The sequence below is a fragment of the Artemia franciscana genome, chromosome 15 (genome assembly GCF_032884065.1).
Source record: "Artemia franciscana chromosome 15, ASM3288406v1, whole genome shotgun sequence".
Classification (NCBI taxonomy): domain Eukaryota; kingdom Metazoa; phylum Arthropoda; class Branchiopoda; order Anostraca; family Artemiidae; genus Artemia; species Artemia franciscana.
This window is the reverse complement of record NC_088877.1, coordinates 33,446,697-33,471,674: the sequence shown is the minus strand read 5'-3', so window position 1 is coordinate 33,471,674 and position 24,978 is coordinate 33,446,697. Positions and strand designations below refer to the sequence as shown.

Below are 24,978 nucleotides of genomic sequence, written 5' to 3'. Positions count from 1 at the left end.
CATAACTGGACCGGATCTGCTCTCTTTGGTGGAATTGGAAGGGGGGGGGGGGGTAATTTTGAAAATTGAGGTATTTGTAACTTACGAAAGGGTGATCAGATCTGAATGACATTTGATATTTAGAAGGATCTTGTGCTTTATAGTTCTTATTTAAATTCTGACCAGATCCTGTGACGTTGGGGGGAGTTGGAGGGGGAACCGGAATTCTTGGAAAACGTGAAAATTGGGGTATTTTTATCTTACGAATAGATGATCGGATCTTAATGAAATTTGATTTTTAGAAAGAATTCATGACTCAGAACTCTTATTTCAAATCCCGACCAGATCGTTTGACGTTGGGGGGAGTTGGAGGGGGAAATCGTGGAAAAACACTTGGAGTGTAGGAATCGAGATGAAGCTTGGTGGATAGAATAAACAAATGTCCTTGATACGTGATTGACAGAATCGTACTGGATTCGCACTCTTTGGGGGATTTGGGTGGAGGGGTTCAGGGATTTGGCGAGTTTGGTGCTTCTGGACGTGCTAGGACGATGAAAATTGATAGGCGGGTCAGGGAGCTGCACAATTTGACTTGATAGAGTCATTTTTCCAGATTCGACCATCTGGGGGGCTAAAAGGAGAGGAAAAATTAGGTATTTATAACTTACGAGTGGGTAATCGGATCTTAATGAATTTTGATATTTAGAAGGACATCGTGACTCAGAGCTCTTATTTTAAATCCTGACCGGCATTAAGCCTCTTATTTTCCTTTTTAAATCAATCTATTGATTCATAGAATTTTGTTAGAGCTCATACCATATGATCTCTTGGCTTTTAGCTCTTTTCGCCTCGTCACAAGTGCCATATGAGCTCTTAGCTCTTGTTCTTTTTGTCGCCGCTAGTGGGGTAGCGAAACATCAGAGAAATGTTTAAGTATAAAGGCTCATTTGATTTTCCTAAAATCATGAAAGAAAGACACTTACAAGCTGACTCAGGGAATGTACTTCAGACAATGTGAAACACAATTACGGGATTAAAATCAGACATAAAAGACGGAGTAAAAGGGATTTGAATTTTATACAAATTTCGAACGTGCTAAGAAAAATAATCAGAAACAAATAAAATAAGTATACTTAAGGGCCCTTGGGTGGTTCCTGTGGAACTGACCAAAGATAAAGGATACACAAAAAAGATAACAAAGTGACGTAAGATCAAGTTGCGGTTTAGTCTAATTATGGGTCTGTTGGAAAGGGTGCTGACTTTCTGCCACCTCGTGTACATCTCACAACGCCCCGTCTGCCGCGGCTCCACCAAACTTGGCACAGTTCCACCATGCTTGGCACAACTACGCCACGCTTGGGAAGCGCCACCTGGTGTACATGATTTGAGAGAGAGAGCCCTTTGATTTGTTTCCATAATAAAATTTATTGCTATGTCATAAATATTTAAAAGTGATCTCATAAGAATGAGGAGAAAACAATATAATTGACATCAATTACCAAAAATATAGAGGGGGGGTCAAAACATAGTTTTGAACATCTAGCGGGGCAAATTTGCGATTTTTTAAATTTCTTTAATGAAAATCCCAAAGAGGCATTTATCAATAAAATACCCGAAAAAAAGGTATTTTCAAAATTCCAGGGTAAGAAGGAGGCAAAAAAATAGGGAGGCAAAGTTTTTATTCCTTCCAATAAAAATCCTTCTAACAATAAATGCCATAAAATGGCAATTATTTTCATACGAACTGTAAATCTTAGTTATGAGCCAAAAGTGGTGGTTGGCTTAAATACAGATTCTTTTCAAAATAAAAAGAAGTTAACTATGCATGCGTAACAGCCAAAAACAAGGTGAATTATGTATAAACCGTAAAAAATGAATAAAAACTAAAATTTAGCCCCCCTCCCTCCACTGGCTAAGAGCCTACTTCTCACATTCAATTTCGCACAATTCAGTCCAGAATAGAAGTAATCCTACGTGTCTCCTGGCAAATAATCCTTATTTCTTTACTAAAGAAGTTTCCCTGAGAAAACCGATAAAAATCAGTTTCATTCAGGGGACTGACGTCTGGTTTCTAATTACACACTTGCCTTTATTCAATATTTTATAGGGAACATGCAACCACGTAGCCTACACAGCATGGAGGATATCTCACCTCCTCCCAAAATACACAACTTTTTCTGATTCATCTTATCTGTTCGTATGTTGTTCTTTGATTGAAATTTGCTACATTGTTTATCCATTCTTTAATCTGACACGTACAATGGAACATGTTTCAGAGATGGGGCGGGGTGGGGCCACAAAATATGCAACTGCAGTCCTTTTTTTGGCTAGAGTCGTTTTCGTATATGCAATGGGGAAAAACTGGGAAACATTACCGATTTTTAAAAACCAGTAATGGCTACCTAAATCATATCCGGGGGTTGATTCCCCTAAGAATACGAAGCACCGACCTTGGTGTAGGAAGTGATCTCTTGTGTCGAAAAAAAAAAAACAGTTGGATCAAAACCACAGCTTAGATACCAATATACAGTTATGAAAACTCCTGTCTTGCCCATGAGAAGCTTTTGGTACACAGCTCTGAACTTGGCGCCTCCTCCAAGCCCGCGCTCCGACGCGTAGACCGTACTACAATACCATAGGCGGGAACCAGAGTTAGATACCAATATACAGTTATGAAAACCCCTATCTTGCCTACTAGAAGCTTTTGGTACAGACTGCCAGTTGCCTGTCTCCAGCCGCTAGCATCGCTACCGCGCACTGTGTCCCAAAAATAAATCGAGTTTTCATAACTGTATTGGTATCTAAGCTGTGATCAAAAAGAACCAAAATGTTATCCAGTAAAGATTCTGAGATATCTAGTCAATACATCCAGGGGCATTTTGAGGTGGGAAAAATAAGTACTCTTGTTACTACGAAACCCGGAGATTCAGCGAGTAGTGGGTAGCTCTCCCCTTTTTTCGAGGGACTAGTATTGCCTCCTCAACCAAGTCTAAAGCTGGCAGGTGGGGCTCTCGGGATTGGGGAAAACAATTGTGATATCCTGACACTACCAAGGAAGGCTCTTCCTTGTAGGCTTTTTCCCCTTCAAAGGGGAAACAACGAGATAAGAATAGACAAGGAAATAAACACGCATCCACGACAATTCTTACCGAGAAAAAAAAAACAATTTTTGTATATAGGGGTTTAAACCTTTCCTCTAGAGTTAATGAACGCATCAAACTTGATGGTGTAATTTAAGAAAAAAATGCGTCGTTTTCACACCCTAAATACTTTTTATGAGTAAACTTAAAATAAGAATGTCAAATATTTTGTATTAGCCTGAAGACTATTTTGAAGTAGCCTATATTGTTTTCAGTAAAGTATAAATTTGTTCTGGTCTTGACAAGGCATGGGGATTATCAGCCCTACTAATTTTAATGTTTGCTCTTTTTGAGTTTGACTCGGTTATTTATTGTAATTTCTGTTCGTTTTGGGTTTCGTTTATTTATTGATGGTAATTATGGTAGGTTTAAGCTTGGAAAATTATTTGAATTCATTTCTGCTCCTTTTTGGCTTGGAGCTCTTTACTTTTCTTTGAAAAATTTGTTTTATGGAAAAAGTTTTTTAAATTAATATCAAACACCCCAAAAAATCATGAAATCTTAAGGAAAATTGCACCATCAGATTCAGTGTAAGAAACCTACAGTAGAGATTTGACGCTCCTTTTTGCAAAAATGAGGAATTCGGTATCTTCAGCCAGAAGAAAGTTCATTGATGGGTGTTTATTTGTTTTTGCTGTTTCTTTTTTCAGGGGTGATCCTATAGAACTAATGGTCCTAAAATATCGAGAAAGGGCTCATTCGAACGTTAATTATGAGTTCTAATGCCCTTTTTCAGTGACTATTACAAAGTAAAGACAAAGGCAAGTAAAATTGTAGTTAAATAAACAAAAAGGCTCTTTATGTCCAGAAACAGGATTTTAGGACACAATTTCTGTTTTGGCTGGAATTCCGGTTCTGGGTATAAATTCTCTTCCTTCTTGAGTAGTTGACGGCCTTTGAAAAAAAAACAAAAAACAATGCCTTGGCTCATGGTGCACAACGCGTCTTTTTTGGTATAAGGCCTATTTTGATGACTTTGATGAAATATTGGTAATTTTCTTGGTAAAAACTGGTGATTTTCTTGGTGAAAAACTTGTGGTTTTTATCTGGTTGAGGTGGCAACCCTGGATGTGTAGTGATGGAGAATAGTATCTGACCATGGATGTTAAAATGAAGGTTTCGGATTTGGCAAGGGCTCAAGAAGAGACAATTAGACTTTTCCAGAATAAGGGGTGTTGTCCAGAACAAAACAGTGAGTCAATGGACACAACATGACTTTATGCTCTTTAGATAAAGACACTTTTTGGAAGTGTACAACTAGACCACGTAGAGCCTGCTTTCCATTATTCTCTATTGCAGTTTCCATAATTTTGGTCATTAATTATAAAGTATTATATTTTCATCATATTTAGGTATATTTCATTAGGATAAACCTAACTTCTCTTCTTGAATGGGGTCATTTTAACACATAAGTACCCGGAATTCTGGCCCAGTTCATCGAAGGTCAGTGTCCCTTGAAGGGAAAAGGAATTGAGGTAGATGCTCTCAAACACCTCCCTGACCTAATTTGGTGAATATTCTCATTAACTGACAATTGAGGTACCTAAGAAATAGAGATATCTTTAGAATCAGAATTACATCCCAAATCCAAACATAACATTCACTTACGTAACAAACTTACTTTTTCCTACCATTTTAATATAGTGGTGTAGCTACGGTAGGGGGGGGGGCTGTCCCAGGGCACGCCCTCTGAGGGATGACAAGGCGAGATCAATTTTTCATGGAGGAGGCTAACCCACACTGTCCCTGGCATCTGAAAGCCTTAGCTACGCCTTTGTCTTAATGGTTAAACGTATACCCTGAATTGTAAATATGCAACAAATGATCCATTATTTTGAGACGGCTAGGGTACTTTCTGTGGATGAAAGATGATAAATTGCCAAAGATTGTCCTTTTCAGTCAACCATCTAGGGCCAAACGAAAAGCAGGTTGTCCCCAAAAGGGGTGGGAACTGGGATGATGTCGTAAGAAAAGATTCAAAGGAAATTGGAACTTCTGGAAGGGTGGGTACTTGTATGATAAATGCCCTACTGCTCAAGTCATTCATGCACTGACGCATTACAGAGCCGGCTTTTTCCAGCTTAGCGTGAGACAAGACAAAGAGAAGTGATAGAATAGATAGAAAATATATAATTTGGGCTATATATTTGCACACTAGGGGGAGGGGGTAAAGTGTTTGGACAGCGTAAACTTAGAAAACAATTCTAGTACATAATATGCAGAATGACTGTACCTAACACATTCGACATGCAGACCCGCTATACTTTACCCCCCCCCCCCCCTCCCTAATGTGGAAATATACAGCCCAAATTTCCTTCTAAAGTATAAAAGCTTATTTTATCTTACTTTCATTAGGATTGAGTGTCAGAGAAACATATTAGAAGAACATTAGGCATTGCGTATATCATACAAGTACCAAAGGGTGTACAGAAGGATGATTTGATAATTTGGGATGGAGGGGGAGCATAGGTGTGTTGACCCCAGGCGGCTTGGTGTTGCATTAAGTTGTTAGTTCCATTGTTCTTTATTTTGGCGTTTCTTTTGCAGTATTACTAGTTTTTGAAAATGCAGCTCCCATTATTTCTGCAACAATTTAAGCCATATCAAGGCTTTTTTCCTAAATTTAATAAATAGATTTGCAATTAAAATAATACTTTTCACTGTTTTATCATATCCCTTTGCTTGAAAGAAAATTGCAACACAGCCTCTTGAAGACAACTGAAAAGCTATTTTAAATTAGCCTACTTTTGAAGCATTTTTATTGACAATGGAAATGATTCGAAAATAATATAGAGTAATTACTCACGCCCTTTTTGCTGATCCGCCATGACAACAGTTCAATAAAATATAACTTTCTGATGAAATCCGAGTTATACTAAATTGTTTCCACAGTCTTCTATGGTCTACTTGTTTGAGCTGACTCTGAGCTACTGTTTGACATGCCCGGGAAATAGAATTCAGTTAGAGGTGACCGGAGGTGACTCTTTTGCTCTCTCTCTCTGTCAGTCTAGCGGGAAACTAAAAATTGCAAGTGTAGTCGAGCATGACTTGACTATTTGTATTGTAAATGAAAAGTTACGGTACGAACAAGTAAGGCGGTATCCAAGGGGGAGGGGTGACTACTGGGTTTAAACCCCTCTCCGAAAATTTTGTCCAATTCATAAAAACATAGGAAAAATGCTGGTGTCTTTTTTATGATAATCAACACGCCTCTCGAACAACAATCCTGGATGTGCCTTTACAAACAAGGATTTTCATGATAAGTCATTGAGCCGTAATGAGGGGGAAGGAGTTACAAGGTCGGTATCTGCTTCAGAAATATTTCCTCTCTCGTTAAATTTGCCTAAAATGAATGTAAAAAGGGATAAACATTGAAAGGGAAGACTTTATTAGATTTCCCGCTCAGAACTAAATTCGGATCTACGACGCATCTCGTAAATATGGATGTAAAACTGGATTGAGACGCAGATCAAGAGTAACGGTAAGGATAGACGTCCGCTAACTAAGGTTTGTCTAGTTGGAGGCTCTCAATTGGGACCAATTGCTATGAGCAAAAACACTTTTTGATCAACAAAAGCACTAAGAAAACAAATATATTGACCCATAATAGGGCAACAGCCCAGTGGCGAGGGGACAACGAAGGGCACAGGGCCCTCTAGATTTCAGCTAAACCTTTTTTGGGATAGTTTTATTTTTTTTATGCCTTTTGGGGTATTTTCTTTGAACAGTTGAAAAAAAATGCCACTTCCCTAGACTTTGGAAATACATTCTCCCCCTCCATTGCTTTGTGAAAAAACACTGTCAATGAGCCGTTTGTGAAAAAATTTTGAGCTGATCATACAGTTTTTCAATCAGAATTGTCAAGTGAAACTTTTCACTTTTTGTTATTCCAATATCACAAAAAAATTTCTCGTCCCAGACATTAAATTCTCAGATAAAGCAGAAATTCATAATAACGGAAATAGGAAAATTTTATGCAGGGTGAGGTACTGCTGTCTCTCAGAAATCATGTGCACCAGGTGGCGTGTGTCAAAAGTGGGATAACTGCATCTTACATTCTGGGGACTGAGCCAAGCGTGGTGGAACTTGTGGCATTCCGAGATTGACACCAGGTAGTGGAGTCAGCGCCCACTCGATGTAGGGCAAGGCCATGGAGGTAAAGAATAGAATAACTGTTGCAGGCTCATCACAGAAATGGCCTATTTTGGAAAGTTTCGAGATCCTCAGCCAAGGAGCGAACAAATTTGAGTTGCAAGCTTCTTCGAAAATAAAAAACTGGGCCATTTCGAATGCACAAATTATTTAAACAAATTAAACATGATGCCCCGCCCCATGGTCTCGAATTTTTTATTCAAAACGTTACGTTCGTCCGAAGGAAACTTAAAAGGCCATTAACTTGTTGTTGTTTTTTTTCTGGTCATCCTCTAGGAATATTTTATCTGAAAAATATTGTCTATATAGAACACCTTTTATACAATGCATGACGTTATTGTAATACTATAATGTATCTTTTCTGCTCTTAAATGCATATGAATACGGGTGACCAGTGTTTACCCCCCCCCCTCCCGCAGAAGATACCCCCAAGGAAAATACCCTAGAGTAAACGCTTTGGTGAGGGGGTAAACCCCTAACAAAATTTGTTTATATTCAATTTTGTTGCGTTTTTACGTGTCGGACAGACATTACGGGGTGGGGCATCAAACTCCCTAAACCCCCATTCCGCTGGATACGGCCTAGGCCAAAGGTTGCACGTCCTGCCGTGCATGATACACCAAATGTTTGCTATGTCACAACAGTGGGGCCTGAACCCACTGAACTTCAGAGGATTCAGGTAGGTTGAAATTAAGCTGGTCTAGACTTCTACCACACAGCTTTTTTACCTCAGAATACCAATTTTTTGTTTTGTTAGTAGACAATTCTTCGGCCTTATTTTTGTAGAAGAATCGAGTAGATTTATATAAATTACGTTTAATTCTGATAGTATCTTCATTACACTTTCAGCATCAGTGATTAAAAATTTAGGAAATTTAAAGCGATTTGTATGCGTGACAGTATGAATTTCAGTGGATTTCAGTAGTTCTTGAGCTGGGTTTTAATTTTGGGTCATGGAATGGGGGGAGGATAATTTTGGGGGCGGACTATTTATTACTGGATCATTTTTGCATGTAAAACTCTCTAACCAGAGTCACAATAGTAAAATATTTTGTTAGATCATTTTTAAGGCCGGACGCTCCTCCAAAAATTATACTGCCTGTTAGTTCTTTTTAAATCGCGGCATATCACACAAATACTCAAGGTTATCATTTCACTGCCGTCATTAAACTCAAGGGGTTTCTCACTGAAAATTACGACTAATGTATATTTATTCTTCGTAATTCGACAAGTAAATAGGAATATTTATTTGGAAAAGAACTATTATTCGAGGAGAAAATTAGAGAAATTATTATTCGAGATTTTTTTTTGGAGGAGGGGGGTTCAGCTCTTACGAAAGAAATACCAGGAAAACACAGGAAAACCAGGAAAATTAAACATTTCGCTGACAAAATTAAGCATTATACAAATTTAAGGTGGGTGAATCCCTCGCCTGTGTGTGTGCCTGTGGTCTGGTCATCATTATTTGCCAGGGGACGCGGTATAAAATTGTGGAAATTACAAATAAAAAGTACATATTTTCGGGTTTTTACTTCATTCAGACCTATTTAGAAAAATACAATTTAAATAATTGCTCGCAGCGAAGTGACAAATTTATTTCATTTTATCAAAAAGTTCGTGGTAACGAACTGTACTAAGGAGCGACCCGGCTCAATAATAACCAAAACTCTAAAAAACGGATTTTTGATACCAATAGTTACATGAACAAAATCGCATTTTAATGCTGACTTTAAATATATGAGATACCTATCTAAAATTACGAGTCTAAGAAAAATTGCCTTATTTTAGAAAATAGAGGGAAACACCCGATAAAAGTAATAAAACCAAAATTACACCCATCCGAATCAGCCTATCAGGGAACCCTACCGTGGAAGTGTTAAGCTTCTATCAGCAAAAATATGGATTTTTTTTCCAGGGGTGATTATATCGAACCAGTTGTCATAGAATGTTGCGAGCGGGATCATTCCAACGGAAATGAAGTTATATACAAGTGAATTATATATAAAAAATGAAGTATATAGTACCCTTTTTAAGTGATCTAAAAAATTGGAGAGCACCTAGGCCTCCTCCCAGGCTAATTATTTTCCCACAGTCACCCGATTAAAATTGTGAGATAGCCATTTTATTCAGCATAGTCGAAAAACCTTATAACTGTGTCTTTGGGGACGACTTATTCCACCAGAATCCCCGTGGAAGGGGCTACAAGTTACAAACTTTGATCAGTGTTTATATAGTAATGGTTATTGGGAAATGTACAGACGTTTTCAGGAGGATTTTTGGTTGGGGGGGGGGGGGGGGGGTTGAGAACAGGGGGTTATGTTGGGGGAACTTTCCATGGAGGAATTTGTCATGGGGAAGAAAATTTCCATGAAGGGAGCGCAGGATTTTCTAGCCTTATTTCAAAATAGAACAATACAAAAATAGATATGAAACAGTTTTTTCAACTGAAAGTGAGGAGCAGCATTAAAATTTAACACTAACTTTCCATGGAGGAACTTCTCATGGGGGAAGAAACTTTCAATGGAGGGGGCGCAGGATTTTCCAGCATTATTTTAAAAAAAACAATGAAAAAATAAATATGAAGTTTTTTCTACTGAAAGTGAGAAGCAGCATTAAAACTTAAAACGAACAGAAATTATTACTGTTCGACATATGAGGGTTTACATCCTCGTAATACCTCGCTCTTTACGCTAAAGTATTTTTAGTAATTTCAATTATTTATTCTACGCCCTTTGTGATTCAGGGGTCATTCTTAAGGAATTGGGTCAAAATTTAAGCTTTAATGTAAAGAGTGAGGTATCGACGAGGGGTGAGCCCCCTCATATACGCAATAAAAACATACGAATATGAAGTTCGCTACGTAATTTAATTCGTAAGTTACGCATATTTTTTACTTATGAAAACATTCGTAAAAAATTATAAGTTATAGTTGCCTTTTGAAGTAATCAAAAAATTGGAGGGCAACTAGGCCTCCTCCCTCGCTCCTTTTTTCTCAAAATCTTCCGGTTAAAACTATGAAAAAGCCATTCAGCCCCAAAAAATTAATATGCAAATTTCGTTTTAATTATTTATATGCGGAGAGCCAAGATCAAACCATGCATTAATTCAAAAACGTCCAGAAATTAAACAAAAAAAAACAAGTTTTTTAAATGAAAGTAAGGAGCGATATTAAAACTTAAAACGAACAGAAATTACTCCGTATTTGAAAGGGGCTTTTCCTCCTCATCGCCCCGCTCTTTACGCTAAAGTTTTTTACTGTTTAAAATGTAGAGTTAAGAAAAAGAGTCAAACTTTAGCGTAAAGAGAGAGGGGTTGAGGAGGAAAAGCCCCTTTCAAATACAGAGTAATTTCTGTTCGTTTTAAGTTTTAATGTCGCTCCTTACTTTCATTTAAAAAAACTTTTTTGTTTTGTTTAATATTTTACTAAACCGATTTATAATAGTATTGAACCAGCTACGAAAAGGCCTTTGAGACAGGCTGCTAAAAAAGCAAGGTTGGCTCTAAGTAATTGCGCTTAATCACTTTGTTATCTTTAGTTTGAATGAATTTATATTCTCACTTCATTCTTTTTGTCAGTCCTGGTTGAACTTCGTTGAAGTAAGGATGCTAGGACTGTTTTAATTTTTAGAAAACATTATTTAGTTTTAATTCTCACAATTTAATGTAAGTTTATTTATATATATATACATATTTTCCCTCTTATTCTCGTATTGTGCTGAAGACGGCCCTTGGACATAGGGCCGAAATATTCACAGAACTGATTTCCACTGTCTTGAAAAGATTTTCCCTATTGTTTCTACTTTATGGAAAGGCAGTGTGGTCTTCGTCACTATTGTCACTATCTTAAACCTAAAAGTAGATATTTGTAAGGTCTCTTGGGATATTATAGAATTATTGCTGACGCTACTCAACTTTGATTTTTTAACCCCATAGTGTACTAATAATTGCTTCGTTGTTATTTAAGTCCTCTTGTAATTTGGTGATATTTGATTTTAGGATCATTTGATTGTTTTGTAGAATTAAAAGTTCATATTCCATAACAAGGTGATGGGAATTGTGGGAGTTAATGTCTTCACTGAGTCTTTTTATTTCGTAATCATGTTCATTGAGCATAGTATTACCCTTGTATATATTATATACGTCAATTTTTTTTTTTTTCAAATCTTTTATGGCTACTCCATGATTTAAATTCTTTTCTTACTGTGCATTGTATTAATCTCGATGATCAGCAAGCTGTTTGATATATTTATCACAGTCAACACAAGGGGGACTTGGAAAGCTTAGTTTTTTAGTTTTAAACTGATTTAGGGGTTGCTGATTTTGTGACTGACTTGGGTCAACAACGGGGTTTAGAGCCAGGGGGTAGAGAAAGTGATGTTATAGATGATTAATCATCATTTAGAGGGTTCTTGGTGTTTACCCTCCCCCCCCCCTCGGTGATTACCATCCCCCGTACAATTCCCCCATCCCCCCGCGGAAAATATCCCTTCGTAAAATACCCCCCCCCCCTGTGGAAAATACCCCCGTGAAAAATAAGGCTTTCCAAATTTGAGAATTTTATTTGAGTTTCGTTTTTTTCATTTCCGTAGGAGGAAGGAATTTCGGTACTTCTGTATTATGCAGCACTCACTCAAGTTTACGGTGTGTAAAACTCAAGAACAAACCGGTTTCTTCGTTAATTTTTTTTCAGCTTAGTGCCAGACAAGACAGAAACAAGTGACAGAATATATGGGAAATATACAATTTGGGCTATATATTTACAAATAAGGGGGGGGGGTAAAATGTTCGGACACTTTGAAGTAAGGAAACAATATTTTCTTCATAATACGCAGAATAATTGTACCTAACACATTTTGTATGCAGACCCTCTATACTTTACCCCTCCCCCAATGTGCGAATCTATATCTCAAATTTGTTTCTAAATTAACGAAGAAACTAACAGAAAAACCGGTTTGTTATTGCGTTTTACACAGCGAAAACGTGAACGAGTGGGGCATAATACACAAGTATCGAAATTCCTTCCCCTTACTGAAATTGAAAAGTAAAACTAAAATAAAACTTTCAAATTTAGAAAGCCTTATTTTCCACGGGGGGTATTTTGCGCGGGGAGAATTTTCCTCGGGGATGTTTTCCACAGGGGGAGGGGGGTATCTTCTGGGCGTTTTTTTCCGGAGAGGGTATTTTCTGGGGGGGGGGGGTAAATACCGGCCACCCATTCAGAGGACGGGGGAATTGGCAGTTTAAACATAACCAGTTACCAGGGCCTTATCCACGATTTTTTTCGGTAGGTGTTTTACACAAGATTTTTTTTTTGGGGGGGGGGTTACAAAAAATAATAAAAAATGTGTTTATATGCATTTTTGTTACGTTTTTATGAGTTTGAAAAACACTTCAGAAGCATGGGGTTCAAACTCCTAATCCCCCTCCCTGGTTACAGCCTTGTCACTCACCACATTGTTTCTTCTCCTCAATAGACATGCCTTTGCGCTTTGGATGAGACCACTGTTGACACTAACTGCACTCCATCGTTCCACTAGCAGCACGAAACATACACTCTGGGCATGATGATTTCATGGGCCTTGACATAATAGTGAAACAAATGATCCATATTATAAAAATCGGAACTGGTCAATGACTGAATGGGATTGTAATAACTTTCGAACATGTTTCAAAATTTACCCAGCATAGATGTTACTGGTCGAATTCAGAAAAGAAGTAGCCTTAGCTTTGTTGGCAGTAGTAGTAGTAGGAATAGTCATACTAGTTGCAGTAGCAGTTGTATGAATAGAAACAGTAGCATTAAGATGCAAATATTTCCTTTTGTTTAGTTCACTCCCCACAACAACCGCTGTTAGTTTTAACCTCACACATCAAACTGTTTTTAGGGTATGCGCTTACGTTCTTTTGACAAACAACCTGTTGTAATTCAGTTCACATCCCCCCACAAGAAAAAATGTTCCTTGAAAATGTCACCTTCAGACCCGGTAGGCATAGTTATAATAGTAGTTATAGCAGTAGTGTTGGTATTACTTGTCGCAATATTAATTGTAATAGAATTAGTCATAGTAGCAGCAGTAAAATTAACGCTTTGCCTTTTGGCAAGTTGAATATCCCTCTCATCAGTTTCTGGAAGATTCAGCCTAATAGAATTAGCCATTGCTATAACATTGCTGATATATCCTTTTCATAACCTGTTTGTTCAAATGTGCCTTGAAATTTTCGTTTTAGTGCTCTTAGCCTTACAAGTAGTTTCAATAGAAGTAGTAGTTGAAGCAGTAGTAGTAGTAGTGTAATTGCAATAGAAGTATTAGTTGAAATGTAGCGATGATAGTAGTACTAGTAGTAGCGGGCACATATTGCCTTTTGGTCAGATGATCTTCTCTTTAAGTATTCTCTGAGAGTTCCAACTTATTACCCAAATCGAATTCTAAAATGCGCTCTTTTGACAATGTATATCTACGTAGCGTCTTTTCACTCAGTTCGAATTTCCCTTCAATATTGTAAATGGAGTAGTGCGATAGTAGTTTTGGTAGCTGTAGTAGTAGTGGTAATTACAGCAGTCGTGGCAGCATGCAAATATTGTCTTTTTAATCATCTCCCTTAATATTTCCTGAAAGTTCCAAATTAATATGCTCATTCATTCCTGAGTTACGCCCTTTTGACGATCCGTATACACATAACATGCTTTGATTTAGTTCAGCACTCTACTCAACACTCTCTGAAAGGCCCAGCTAAATACCCCTTTGTCTTTTGAGAAAGCAGAGTTCAAAATAGATACTTTTCTCAATAACATAAACTATATGTAAATAATGAATGAATTGCCCTGAGGACTGTGGAGAGGTTGACATCCCCAAAGACATAATTAATCTGGATCTTTCAACAATGCTGAACAAATTAGTTCTCTTAAAATTTGATCGGATGTGTTTTGGGGAATTATAGGCTTCGGAGGACGGTTGCCCTCCATTCACTTTTAACTCTTAAAAAGGGCACTAGTACTTCCGATTTCCAATATAGTAAGCCACATCCGATCCGACGTTTATGGTACCACCAGTTTCATAAAAACATCATATGCCCCGGAGCATTACTTACAAACCTGGGCTCTTGGGGGATGTGTCCACCCTCAAGACTTTGCTACATGCTCTTCGGGCCATTGTGAACAAAACGGCTATGGCATAATTTCAATCGGATGCGTTTAGGGAAAAGAGAATGTCAGGAAGGCGGGCGGGGCTAGTTGCCCTCCATCACTTTTAACTCTTAAAACGGAACTAGAACTATACATTTCCAATCAAATTATCCTCCTTTAAAGTTTACACTTTAAAATTTAAACTTTAGCCCCGGGGCATAACAAACAAACCTTGCCCCCAGACTCTGGGGTGTTTTGTCAACCCCAAAAGCGTAATAATGCGATCTTAGGACTGTTTTTCAACAAATGGCTATCTCAAAATTTCTATCAGATGTATTTTGGGAAAATATGACATTTGTGGGGCTCTTTAACAAACACTCTACTCGTTGACTTTAAAAAAATCACGTAATGCATTATACACAATACACCCACAATAAACAATCAAATATATAAGTGCTTGGCTTTTACTAAAATTGTCAGCAATGACCTGCTGCAGACGACAGTAGTATAGCTTAAACAAGCTTTCGGGTGGGTGAAGGTAAATGTCGTATACACTCAGATTTTTTTTATTCGGATTGACCACTAATGCTCCAGTACAGATCCCCCTTTACTCCCCCCACCCAACACAGGATTCTAAATCTTATAATTAAACCAAGCTCTATTCTAACAGCCCTGAGTATCGCGCTACTCATTTGCATGTAATTTTGAATGAATTCCAACTCTGTTAAATTTAATTTGTTGTACTAAACCTTTAATATATATGATTTATTGAAATATTATTTATGATTTTTTGTTAAATTGATTTGTTTGTGGGTTTGCGGATTTATGTTAACAAATAGCATTGATATCAGAGGGCCACATAGAGCCAAAGCAAAATCATAGGCAGCGCAAAAGCGCTGTCTAAGTAAAATACAGGATAAATCAATGTGTTACCGCAGGTTTTTCAAGATTATATTGTGATATATTCCCCACATTTATGTAGCGACCGTATTTCAAATTTCAAAAAATCCTAAAAGTAAGGTTAGAATTTGACTAATCTGTTGGGCATTGTTTGACAATGAATATCCAGAAAACCCGAACAATTCATGGCATTCTTGCGGCAGAAATCTTAAATTAATTAAAATTTTCTGGGATGACAATGGGAAGGGAAAATTGGCTCCTAGAGTTCGAAATTACCTTCCTCTTTGCATCTTTGTTTAAAAAAATAAAGTGTATACAACTACGCAGAAATTTCCTTGTGTAAATCAGGCTATGGGTGGCATACATTTCCGGATCCTGGAGCGAATCCATCTCTACCAAATTCCATGGCCAAACGACAAACGATTTGACCTATCAAGTTATAGTAACAATACTATTATAAAAAGCACTAAGTTTTATTTTCTTTTTCAATGATCTTTTTTCATTCACGAAATTCTACTCTCTAAATATCTACCTCCTTATTCTTTAATGATTCCATTTCTGTCCTATTTGCAGATGTAGAGGGTATATTCATTTCCACTTTTGAAACTTTTTTTTAACAAGAGAATCTAATCTTGAAACGAAATATTTTAAGAAGTGAAAGTAACTTAAGTACCAGGGAAAAAATTAACCTGAGCAAATGTGATGAAACAGGAAACGGGAAATGTGATGAAACATTTTTCAATTTTGCCATTAACTAGGTTCACAGTTTACTTGATGGTAAGGTTTTAAAGGCAGTATATTTGGAAAAATGTTAATATGGAACCTATTATGAAGTGTAATGGACCCTTATTTTTCTCGGTTTCCTTAACTCAAAAACGAACGTGGATTAGTTAAAAAAAATTATCTGCTCGAAGTAAAGAGCAAATTTGACACTTAAAACGAGCATTAGTTTTAAAGCAACTTACTAAACCATTGTTTTTTTCCAGATTATTTGGGATGGCAAGTGCCCCCCTTCCCCCCCCCCCTAAATGACGCCACTGCTAAGTTTACTAACAAAAACTGTTGACTAAAATTGTTAGAGAATTTCTTTAACAAAATGAATCTTTGTGGGAGGATTTAAAGTGAAATATTCAAAAACCAGATAATGGAGCTAATCAGGGCGGCTAGTTTCCTTGCTGATTATCAAACAGTTCGTGGTAACGAATTGTAGTAAGGAGCGACCCGGCTCAATAGTAAACGAAACTCTAAAAACGGAATTTCGATGCTAAAAGATATATCAAAAGAATCGGATTTTTATGCTGATTTTAAATATATAAGTTTCATCAAATTTAGTCTTTGTCATCAAAAGTTACGAGCCTGAGAATATTTGCCTTATTTTGGAAAATAGGGGGAAACATCCCCTAAAAGTCATAGGATCTTAACGAAAATCACACCATCGCATTCAGCATATCAGAGAACCCAATAGAAAAAATTTCAAGGTCCAATCTACAAAAATGTGGGCTTTCGTATTTTTGCCAGAAGACAAATCACGGGTGCGTGTTTATTTGTTTGTTTGTTTGTTTTTTTTTCCAGGGGTCATCGTATCGACCAAGTGGTCCTAGAGTGTTGCAAGAGGGCTCATTCTAACGAAAATGAAAAGTTCTAGTACCCTTTTTAAGTGACCAAAAAAATTGGAGGGCACCTAGGCTCCCTCACACGCTCATTTTTTTCCCAAAGTCAATGGATCAAAATTTTGAGATAGCCATTTTGCTCCGCATAGTCGAAAATCCTAATAACTATGTCTTTGGGGATGACTTACCCCCTCACAATCCCTGGGGGAGGGGCTGCAAGTTACAAACTTTGACCAATGTTTACATACAGTAATGGTTATTGGGAAGTGTACTGACGTTTTCAGGGGGATTTTTTTGGTTTGGGTGTGGGGTTCAGGGGAGGGGACTATATGGGAGGATCTTTCCTTGGAGGAATATTTCATGGGGGAAGAGAAATTCAATGAAAAGGGCGCAGGATTTTCTAGCATTACTATTAAAAAAAAACAATGAAAATATAAACATGAAAAAGTTTTTTCAATTGAAAGTAAGGAGAAGCATTAAAACTTAAAACGAACAGAGATTATGAACAGAGACAGAGCATATGAGGGGTTCTAAAAATACATTAGCATAAAGAGCGAGGTATTTAGGGGGAGATAAGTACTTCGCTCTTTATGTTAAATTATTTTTAGTAATTTCAACTATTTATTCTACGGCCTTTCTGATTCAGGGGTCATTCTTAAAGAATTGGGACAAAGCTTAAGATTTAGTGTGAAGAGCGAGGTATTAACGAGGGGACAAACCTCCTCATATATATAATCAAAAATATAAGAATATAAAAGTTTATTACATAAGTTAATTCTTAAGTTACGTATTTTTACTAATAAAAACGTCCGTTAAAAATTAAAAGTTCTAGTTGCCTTTTTAAGTAACCGAAAAATTGGAGGGCAACTAGGCCTCCTTTCCCACCCTTTATTTCTCAAAATCGTCTGATCAAAACTAAGAGAAAGCCATCTGGTAAAAAAAGAATTAATATGCAAATTTCATTTTAATAATTTATGTATGGAGAGTAAAAATCAGACATGCATTAATTAAAAAACTTTCAGAAATTAAATAAAAAATTTTTTTTTTTGAAATGAAAGTAAGGAGCGACATTAAAACTTAAAACGAACAGGAATTACTCCGTATATGAAAGGGGATTTCCTCCTCGACACCCCGCTCCTTGCGCTAAAGTTTGATTCTTTCTCGCAACTCTACTTTTTAAAACAATAAAAAACTTTAGCGTAAAGAGCGGGATGTCGAGGAGGAAAAGCCCCTTTCATATACGGAGTAATATCACTACAGGATTCAGTACTGCTAATATATCTTGGGTCACAATTAGTGATAGAGGATAGAATTAAGAAGAGATGCGCAGAACATTTTGAAAATGTGGCAAATCGTGATAGGGTTACAGGAAGAGATATAGACATTAATCGAAAAATTTGCAACACTTTGGATGGGAAGGAAGATTTATTTTGTGACATTGAATTAGTGACTACTAAAAGATAAAAACATGATAAGGCCCCAGGTGCTGAAAATTTGGAGAAATGAGTTTCTTAAATATGGTTGTTGTGAGCTTAGAAATAAGCTGCTGAAGATTATGAATGTTATTTTTGAAAAAAGGGCAGGTACTTAGTGGATTAAGGAAAACTATAATTAATCTCTAAGCAACAAAAATGATAGGAGTGAGTGTGGTAATCATAGAGGCATTAGCCTGGTTTCTGTAGGCAGCAAGTTGCTTAGAATGACTATATTTTTTAGAAACGGAGATGCTATAGATAAAGTTTTAAGAGAAGAACAGACATCCGTGCGCCTTGGATCTCTCCAAGGTGTTGAACAGCGTTACCCTTTCTCAGGCCGTTCCTCAGTTTTTATTCTTGGGACTACTATTTCAATAGCAATATGCTCTTAGCTATTGGTATTCAAATTCTTATTTTAAAGATCAAAACTGATAGAAAGGTCTCTGCAGTTTGAATTCCCGAAGGCTGTGCTTGAAAAGTCCGGCGAAGAGCTGTCTTTTCCCCTTCTTTTTCAAAAGTTTGTATTTTGTCTGAACTTGGAGAACGGGGTTCGGTTATCTGTCGGAGAGGATTCTAGATTACGGGACCCAGAGGTTGAACCCGGCTATAGCAACGCACTGCATGGTCGACAGGAACTTAGTAGTAAAGGACCTTAGTAGTAAAGAAGCGTCGTTTCCAATTACTTTACTTTATCCCTTTTCGTTACATTTTTAGTTCAGTGAATGTTTCTTATCTAGTTTATGCAAAGGACACACTTTTGATGAGCAGGAATAAAAGGGGTTCTCCATCTCTGTTTCGATTATTGTTTTTCAAGTTTCAAAAGATAGGACTGTCTCTTAACCTGAACTTCGATTAACCTGATTCTTAATAACAAAAATATCCGGTTATTCTGATCAAGTTATATCCACCTTTCCAGTTTTTATTGAATCTACCTCTCCCTGAGCTCGTTTTAAAATAGAAAGAGGTCACTATTAAACTACCCAATGTTATTAAACTACACTATTAAACTACCACAAGCGCCTGTCTTCCCACAGTGCACTTACTTGTTTGATTTTTTTTCTGTGTGAATTTTCCTTGTTTGCTGGCTTTGTTTCTTTTCTTTTTTGTTATTAAATAAAAAAAAAAACAAGCTTTTTCGATTAAAAGTAAGTAATAGCATGAAAACGTAAAAAGAACAGAAATTATTGCGTATACGAGGGGGCTGCCCCCTCCTCAACACCTCGCTCTTCGCGCTAAAGTTTCTTGGTTCTTCTAAAAAAACTTCTTATTATCTTTATCAAATAACCCTAATGTTTCATGAGTTTCTGTTAAATAATTGGAAAAACATTCAAACTTTAGTGTAAAGAGCAAAATTTTGAGAAGGGGGTAGCCCCCTCCTCATAATTTTGAGGAGTGGATGTTTTAAGTTTCAGACGTCTATTTATTGTAACTTCTGCTCGTTTTGAGTTTCATTTATATATCGATAGGGATTTGTGGTTGTTTTACGCTTGGAAGATTATTTGACTTTATTTTTACTCATTCAAGGCTTGATGGAGCTCTTTACCTTTCTTTGAAAAACTTGTCGTGTGGAAAACATTTTTTAAATTAACTTCTGTTGGTTTTTATTGACATAGTCTTTTTCACGGAAAAAAAAACTATAAATTTTTTCAGTTTTCTTCTATAAGAATCCATAGTATGGGTTGCTATTTGTATTTTGGAGAAACTTCTCAATAATCTTTAATCCTGCCACAAACAGTATGATCTAATTTAATTTTATATCCTCTGAAGTTCACCTGAAAAACAAAACTTAATATCATTCCCAAAAGATTCTATATAGGCTCATTGACAACCTAGATACAGTTACACTCTTCTTATTTACTTGAATTGTACGAGCAGAAGCAGTAATAGTAGTATCCCCAAAAGTTTCTATTTAATACGTTTTCGATATACTGCTGAGGTGTCTTAGTGGCAACCATAAACACGATGCCTTTTGATTTATTTTAAAGCAACATTTATTTTTAAAGTATAATAGGTCAATTGCAAAATTGTGGGGAGTTGACATGCCTAATATCTCTAAGGACATAGTTGGTGGACTGTTTTACTATGCTGAACAAAATGGATGTCTTAAAATTTCTACTGGATGTGTTTGAAAAATGAATGGACTTGAACGAGGGGCTGCTTGCCCTCCAATCTCTTGTTACTCTTAAGAAGGGCACCAGACTCTCGCGCCGTAATTAGAGTGCAAGGGGGGGGACTTCCCTTCATATATCTAGTAAATTTTTCTTAAACAAGTAAAAACAAAGCGAAAACATTTCAAATGTATTTCATTTTCTGTAAAGTACAAATTATCTTCTGGTGTTGACAAGGCATGGGGGTTGTCAGCCGGACTCATGTTAACTTTTGCTCGTTTTGAGTTTGACTCCGTTATTTATTGTAAGATTTAAATAAAAAAAAATGTTTTACTTTTTAACTTTAATAAACTTAAAAATTCTTAAAATTTTGAGGAATATATATGAGTATATGTATACTAAACTGACAATCCACGACCATTTTTTTTTTTAGCAAAAAGCATATTATGTTCTGGTCTTGAGAAGGTATGGGGTTTGTCAAAAACATAATTTCCAGACCTTTCAACCACACTGAACAAAATAGCTATCTCCAAATTTTTAATAGATATGTTTTGAGAATCGATGGTTTGGGGGGGGGGGGGGGGTTGCCCCCAACCCTTTTTGACTAATAAAAGGGCACTAGCCCTTTTAATTTCCAATCGAATGAGCTTTTTTTGAAGTTTCTATGACAACAAATGACCATCTCAAAATTTCTATTAGATGTATTAACAGACAATACGAGGCTCAAAATTTCTATCAGATGCATTTCGGGAAAATACGAGACAACTCTTGCCCTGTAGGCTATGGGAGGGGGGGGGGGGTTGCCATCCTCAAAGACATAATTTCCAGACCTGTTAATTACAATAATAAAATGGTTATCTCAAAATTTTGTATTGGATGTGTTTTGGGAAATGATGGGTGCGGGAGGGGGGTTAGTTGCCCTCCAATTACGTTCGCCTATTAAAAGAGGCACTGGTTCTTTCAACTTCCAATCGAATGAACTGTTTTCGAAATTTTTTGACAACAAATGGCCATCTCAAATTTTCGATCAGATACATTTTCAGGTGTGTCTGTGTTTGAGGCGGATATACACCCTCTGAATACTTTGAATCTCCAAAAGGGCAATATAGCTTCTGATTACCTGTCCAATGAACCCCCTCTGAAGGTTATACGATCACCCTTTCTATATATACCTTAGATGTCCCCATGGCATAAATACAACCCTTGTCCGGAAGGCTCTGGGGTGGGGGTGTCATTTTTAAAGAAATAATTTCCGGATCTTTCAATTACGTTGAACAAAATAGTTATGTAAAATTTGGATTGGATGGGTTTGGGGAAATAGTGGGTGTGAGAGGGGGATTAGTTGCCCTCCAATCCCTTTCGCCTATTAAAAAGAGCCCCAGTCCTTCCAATATACAATCGAGCGAGCTCTTTTCGAAGTTTCCGCGACAACAAATAGCCATCTAAAAATTTCTATCGCATGTATTTCGGGTAAATACGAGGTGTGGGGTGTGGTATTCACCCTCTGACCACTCTGAATTCTAAAAAGGACACTAGTACATCTGATTTCCAATCAAATGAGCTGAATTTGGAGTTTTTGCCATCATCCTTTCTATATATACCTAATATGTCCCAGAGAATTACTTATTACCCTTGCCCTGAGGACTGTGGGGGGGGGGGGGGAGGGGTTGTCATCTTCAAAGACATAGTTTCCCAATTTCCAGAGCTTTCAATTATGTTGAACAAAATAGCTCAAAATTTTGATTGAATGTGTTTGAGGAAATGGTGGGCGTGTGGGGGGGGGATTAATTGCCTTCCAATCACTTTCGACTGAATATTAAAAAGGGCACTAGCCCTTTCAATTTTCAATTGAATGAGCTCTTTTCGAAATTTCTATGAAAACAAATGACCATCTCAAAATTTCTATCAGATACATTTCGGGAAAATATGAGGTGTGTGTGGGGGGTATCCACCTTCCAGTCACTCTGAATTCCAAAAACAGCACTAAAACTTCTGATTAGCAATCCAATTAGCCCCCTCAGAAGATTTTACGATCACTCTTTCTATATAGACCTTAAATACCTCAGGGTATAACTTACAACCCTTGCCCTGAGGGCTGGGGTTTTAAGTGCATCCTCAAAGACATAATTTCTGGATTTTTCAACCACGTTGAACAAAATGGCTATCTCAAAGTTTTGATTGAATGTACTTGGGGAAATGGTGGGTGTGGGAGGGGTTAGTTGCCCTCTGATCACTTTCAACTATTAAAAACGGCACTGGCCCTTTGAATTTCCAATCGAATGAGCTCTTTTCAAAGTTTCTACGACAACCCCTTCGATATCTTCAATACAAAGTGCCCTGTTCTAACCAAATAGTACATTCTGCCCATATCGCTCTTTACTTAGGCAGCGCCTGTCATTCCATGGGCAGTTTTTCAAAAGAATCAAGGCGCTATTCAGATCAATTGCCATCTATACCAAATAATTATTTCAAAATATTTAAAATTTTGGAACGTGACAACTCCCTAACATATTGACATTTTCAAGTTGACAATGGCTTCTGTTGTTTTTACTTATTAGATGATTTACGCTATCAGGACAAAATTCTTCTTCTGAAGCATTTAAATGTTATTTTTTATAAATAAGTATTAGTTTCAAACAAATCAGAATATGTAGATAGGGTTAGTAGCCTATAGGCCTGAAGCCTGGTGAAATCTTGGGACCTTTTCTAGAGTAGGCTATGACAATATTTGGGAGGGTATGATATTATTGTGCATTTGGGACTGCTAGTAAGGAAGCACAATAAAATTCTGAAAACAACTATCCCTAAGTAGGCAAATTATAGCCTATCAACTTTAAAAGTGCTTCATTTTACTTTACCTCCACCTCCCCTAATATGTAAATATATAGCCTAAATTAAACATTTTTGTGCTTTTTCTGTTTTTTTTTTTTAATTTATTCAATATTGATCCAGTTAATGGGTTTTAATTTAAAACAAAAAAGTACCATAGGCCCATTGCAAAATGCTTGGTAAATAAGTATTATTTTCAAACAAATCAGAATATTTAGATATTTTTTGGGCTATTTCAGTTATTTACACATTAGGGAGGGTATAAATTGAAGAATTCTTAGGAATGATACAAGTTAGTAGAGCTATCTTTAGGATTTTAAAGCTGGTTCAGAATCCTTTGGTGTTTTACTTCTCAACAGCCTCAACTCTTCACTGATACTATACAACAGACAAGAAAAAATTAACAAAATTAAATAGCCAAGAAAAACAAAGGTAATGTCAGCCAGTGGACAGAAAAGAAGCAAAAATCACAGTAGCAGATATTTTGTCAGGGACTTTTGCCCAGCTGTCTTCAGTGCTAAAAAAAAAAGAATGAACGCTAAGCTTTTGAAGTAACTCTTTACAGAGCAGAAGAAAGGTTGAATTAAACAAACCAAGCCAGAATAAATGAAAGACTATTCACCAATTAAATTAGACAAGAATTATCTGCTTAGTGATTGACTTTGCTTGTCACTGACCTAATTTTCATTAAAAGTGTAGTCAGATGATCTTAATTTGAACTAAAGAAAAATATTATTTGATACTTTAATTTTAAGTTATTATAAACTGGGTTTATAGGAATATCTCCAGTATCTTTATTTAAAGGAATATCTCTTTTCATGAATGTTTAATTTCAATTGCCTCACCCTCCTAAAAGAATATGGGAAGCCATTTGCTTCAGGTATTGAAGTTCCCTCATTAAAAAGAACTAAATAATCTGAATTTTCAATGATATGGAGGGCCAAAACAGAATCAGTATCCTCATTTCATTTTAATTTTTATATCATAGAGAAATCTTGTGCTCATGCTATCATTCCCCCAGGAGCCAGCATTTACCTTCCCCCCAGAAAATACCCCACAGGGGATTCCTCCCTCCCCAAAAGAAAATCTCCCCTAGATAATTCCAGATCTTCATTAGAAAGGAAATTGGACTACTCTCCTGTTTAATTCAATTAAATTTGAACTACTCTCCTGCTTGTCAGAGGCAATCCTAAAATCCTATTGCTTTGCCTATAGTAAAGACCTATAAGGGTTCAAAGTACTAGTTTCTGTTCATTTATTTCCCCCTGAGGCCTTTCACGTGGGGTGATTGAATAAACTTTGACGAAGGCTAAATTACCTAGACATCAAAAGTTCTAGTGCTTTTCTCTAAGATTTAGCCTGTTTTTTTTTTTTTTTTTTTTTTTTTTTTTTTTTTTTTTTTAACAAATTGCAAATGAAAGTCCTTAAGCTGAACTGGCCAGCCATGACAACAAACAACAAAGAGAGATAAAAATCAACAAAAAAAAAACATCAAACAAGACTGCAGCTAGTAGAGAGAAAAGGGATGAAAGACTAAAATAACACAGATATTTTGTCTGTATGTAATTTTTCATCAGTTGCATTGATGTTCTCATTGGCTGATGACACCTAGTTTACATACAGGCAAAATATCTGCATTGTTTTAGTCTTTCATCTCTTTTC

The 24,978-nt window shown here is 36.7% G+C and overlaps 2 protein-coding genes across 2 annotated transcripts in view; one reads left to right on the top strand and one right to left on the bottom strand.

Annotated features, from left to right (window-relative positions):
- The window catches only part of LOC136036389 (sialin-like), a 54,867-nt gene extending 48,740 nt beyond the window's left edge, over positions 1-6,127 (bottom strand). The window contains exon 1 of the mRNA XM_065718573.1: positions 5,926-6,127. Coding sequence (XP_065574645.1) covers positions 5,926-5,947 — 22 coding nt within the window. The 5' untranslated portion in view covers positions 5,948-6,127. The remainder of the gene's footprint in view (positions 1-5,925) is intronic.
- Positions 6,128-10,909: 4,782 nt separating this feature from the next.
- Positions 10,910-24,978, top strand: part of LOC136036388 (coiled-coil domain-containing protein 22 homolog) — an 84,300-nt gene continuing 70,231 nt past the window's right edge. The window contains exon 1 of the mRNA XM_065718572.1: positions 10,910-10,934. Within this exon, the coding sequence (XP_065574644.1) occupies positions 10,933-10,934 (2 nt within the window). The 5' untranslated portion in view covers positions 10,910-10,932. The remainder of the gene's footprint in view (positions 10,935-24,978) is intronic.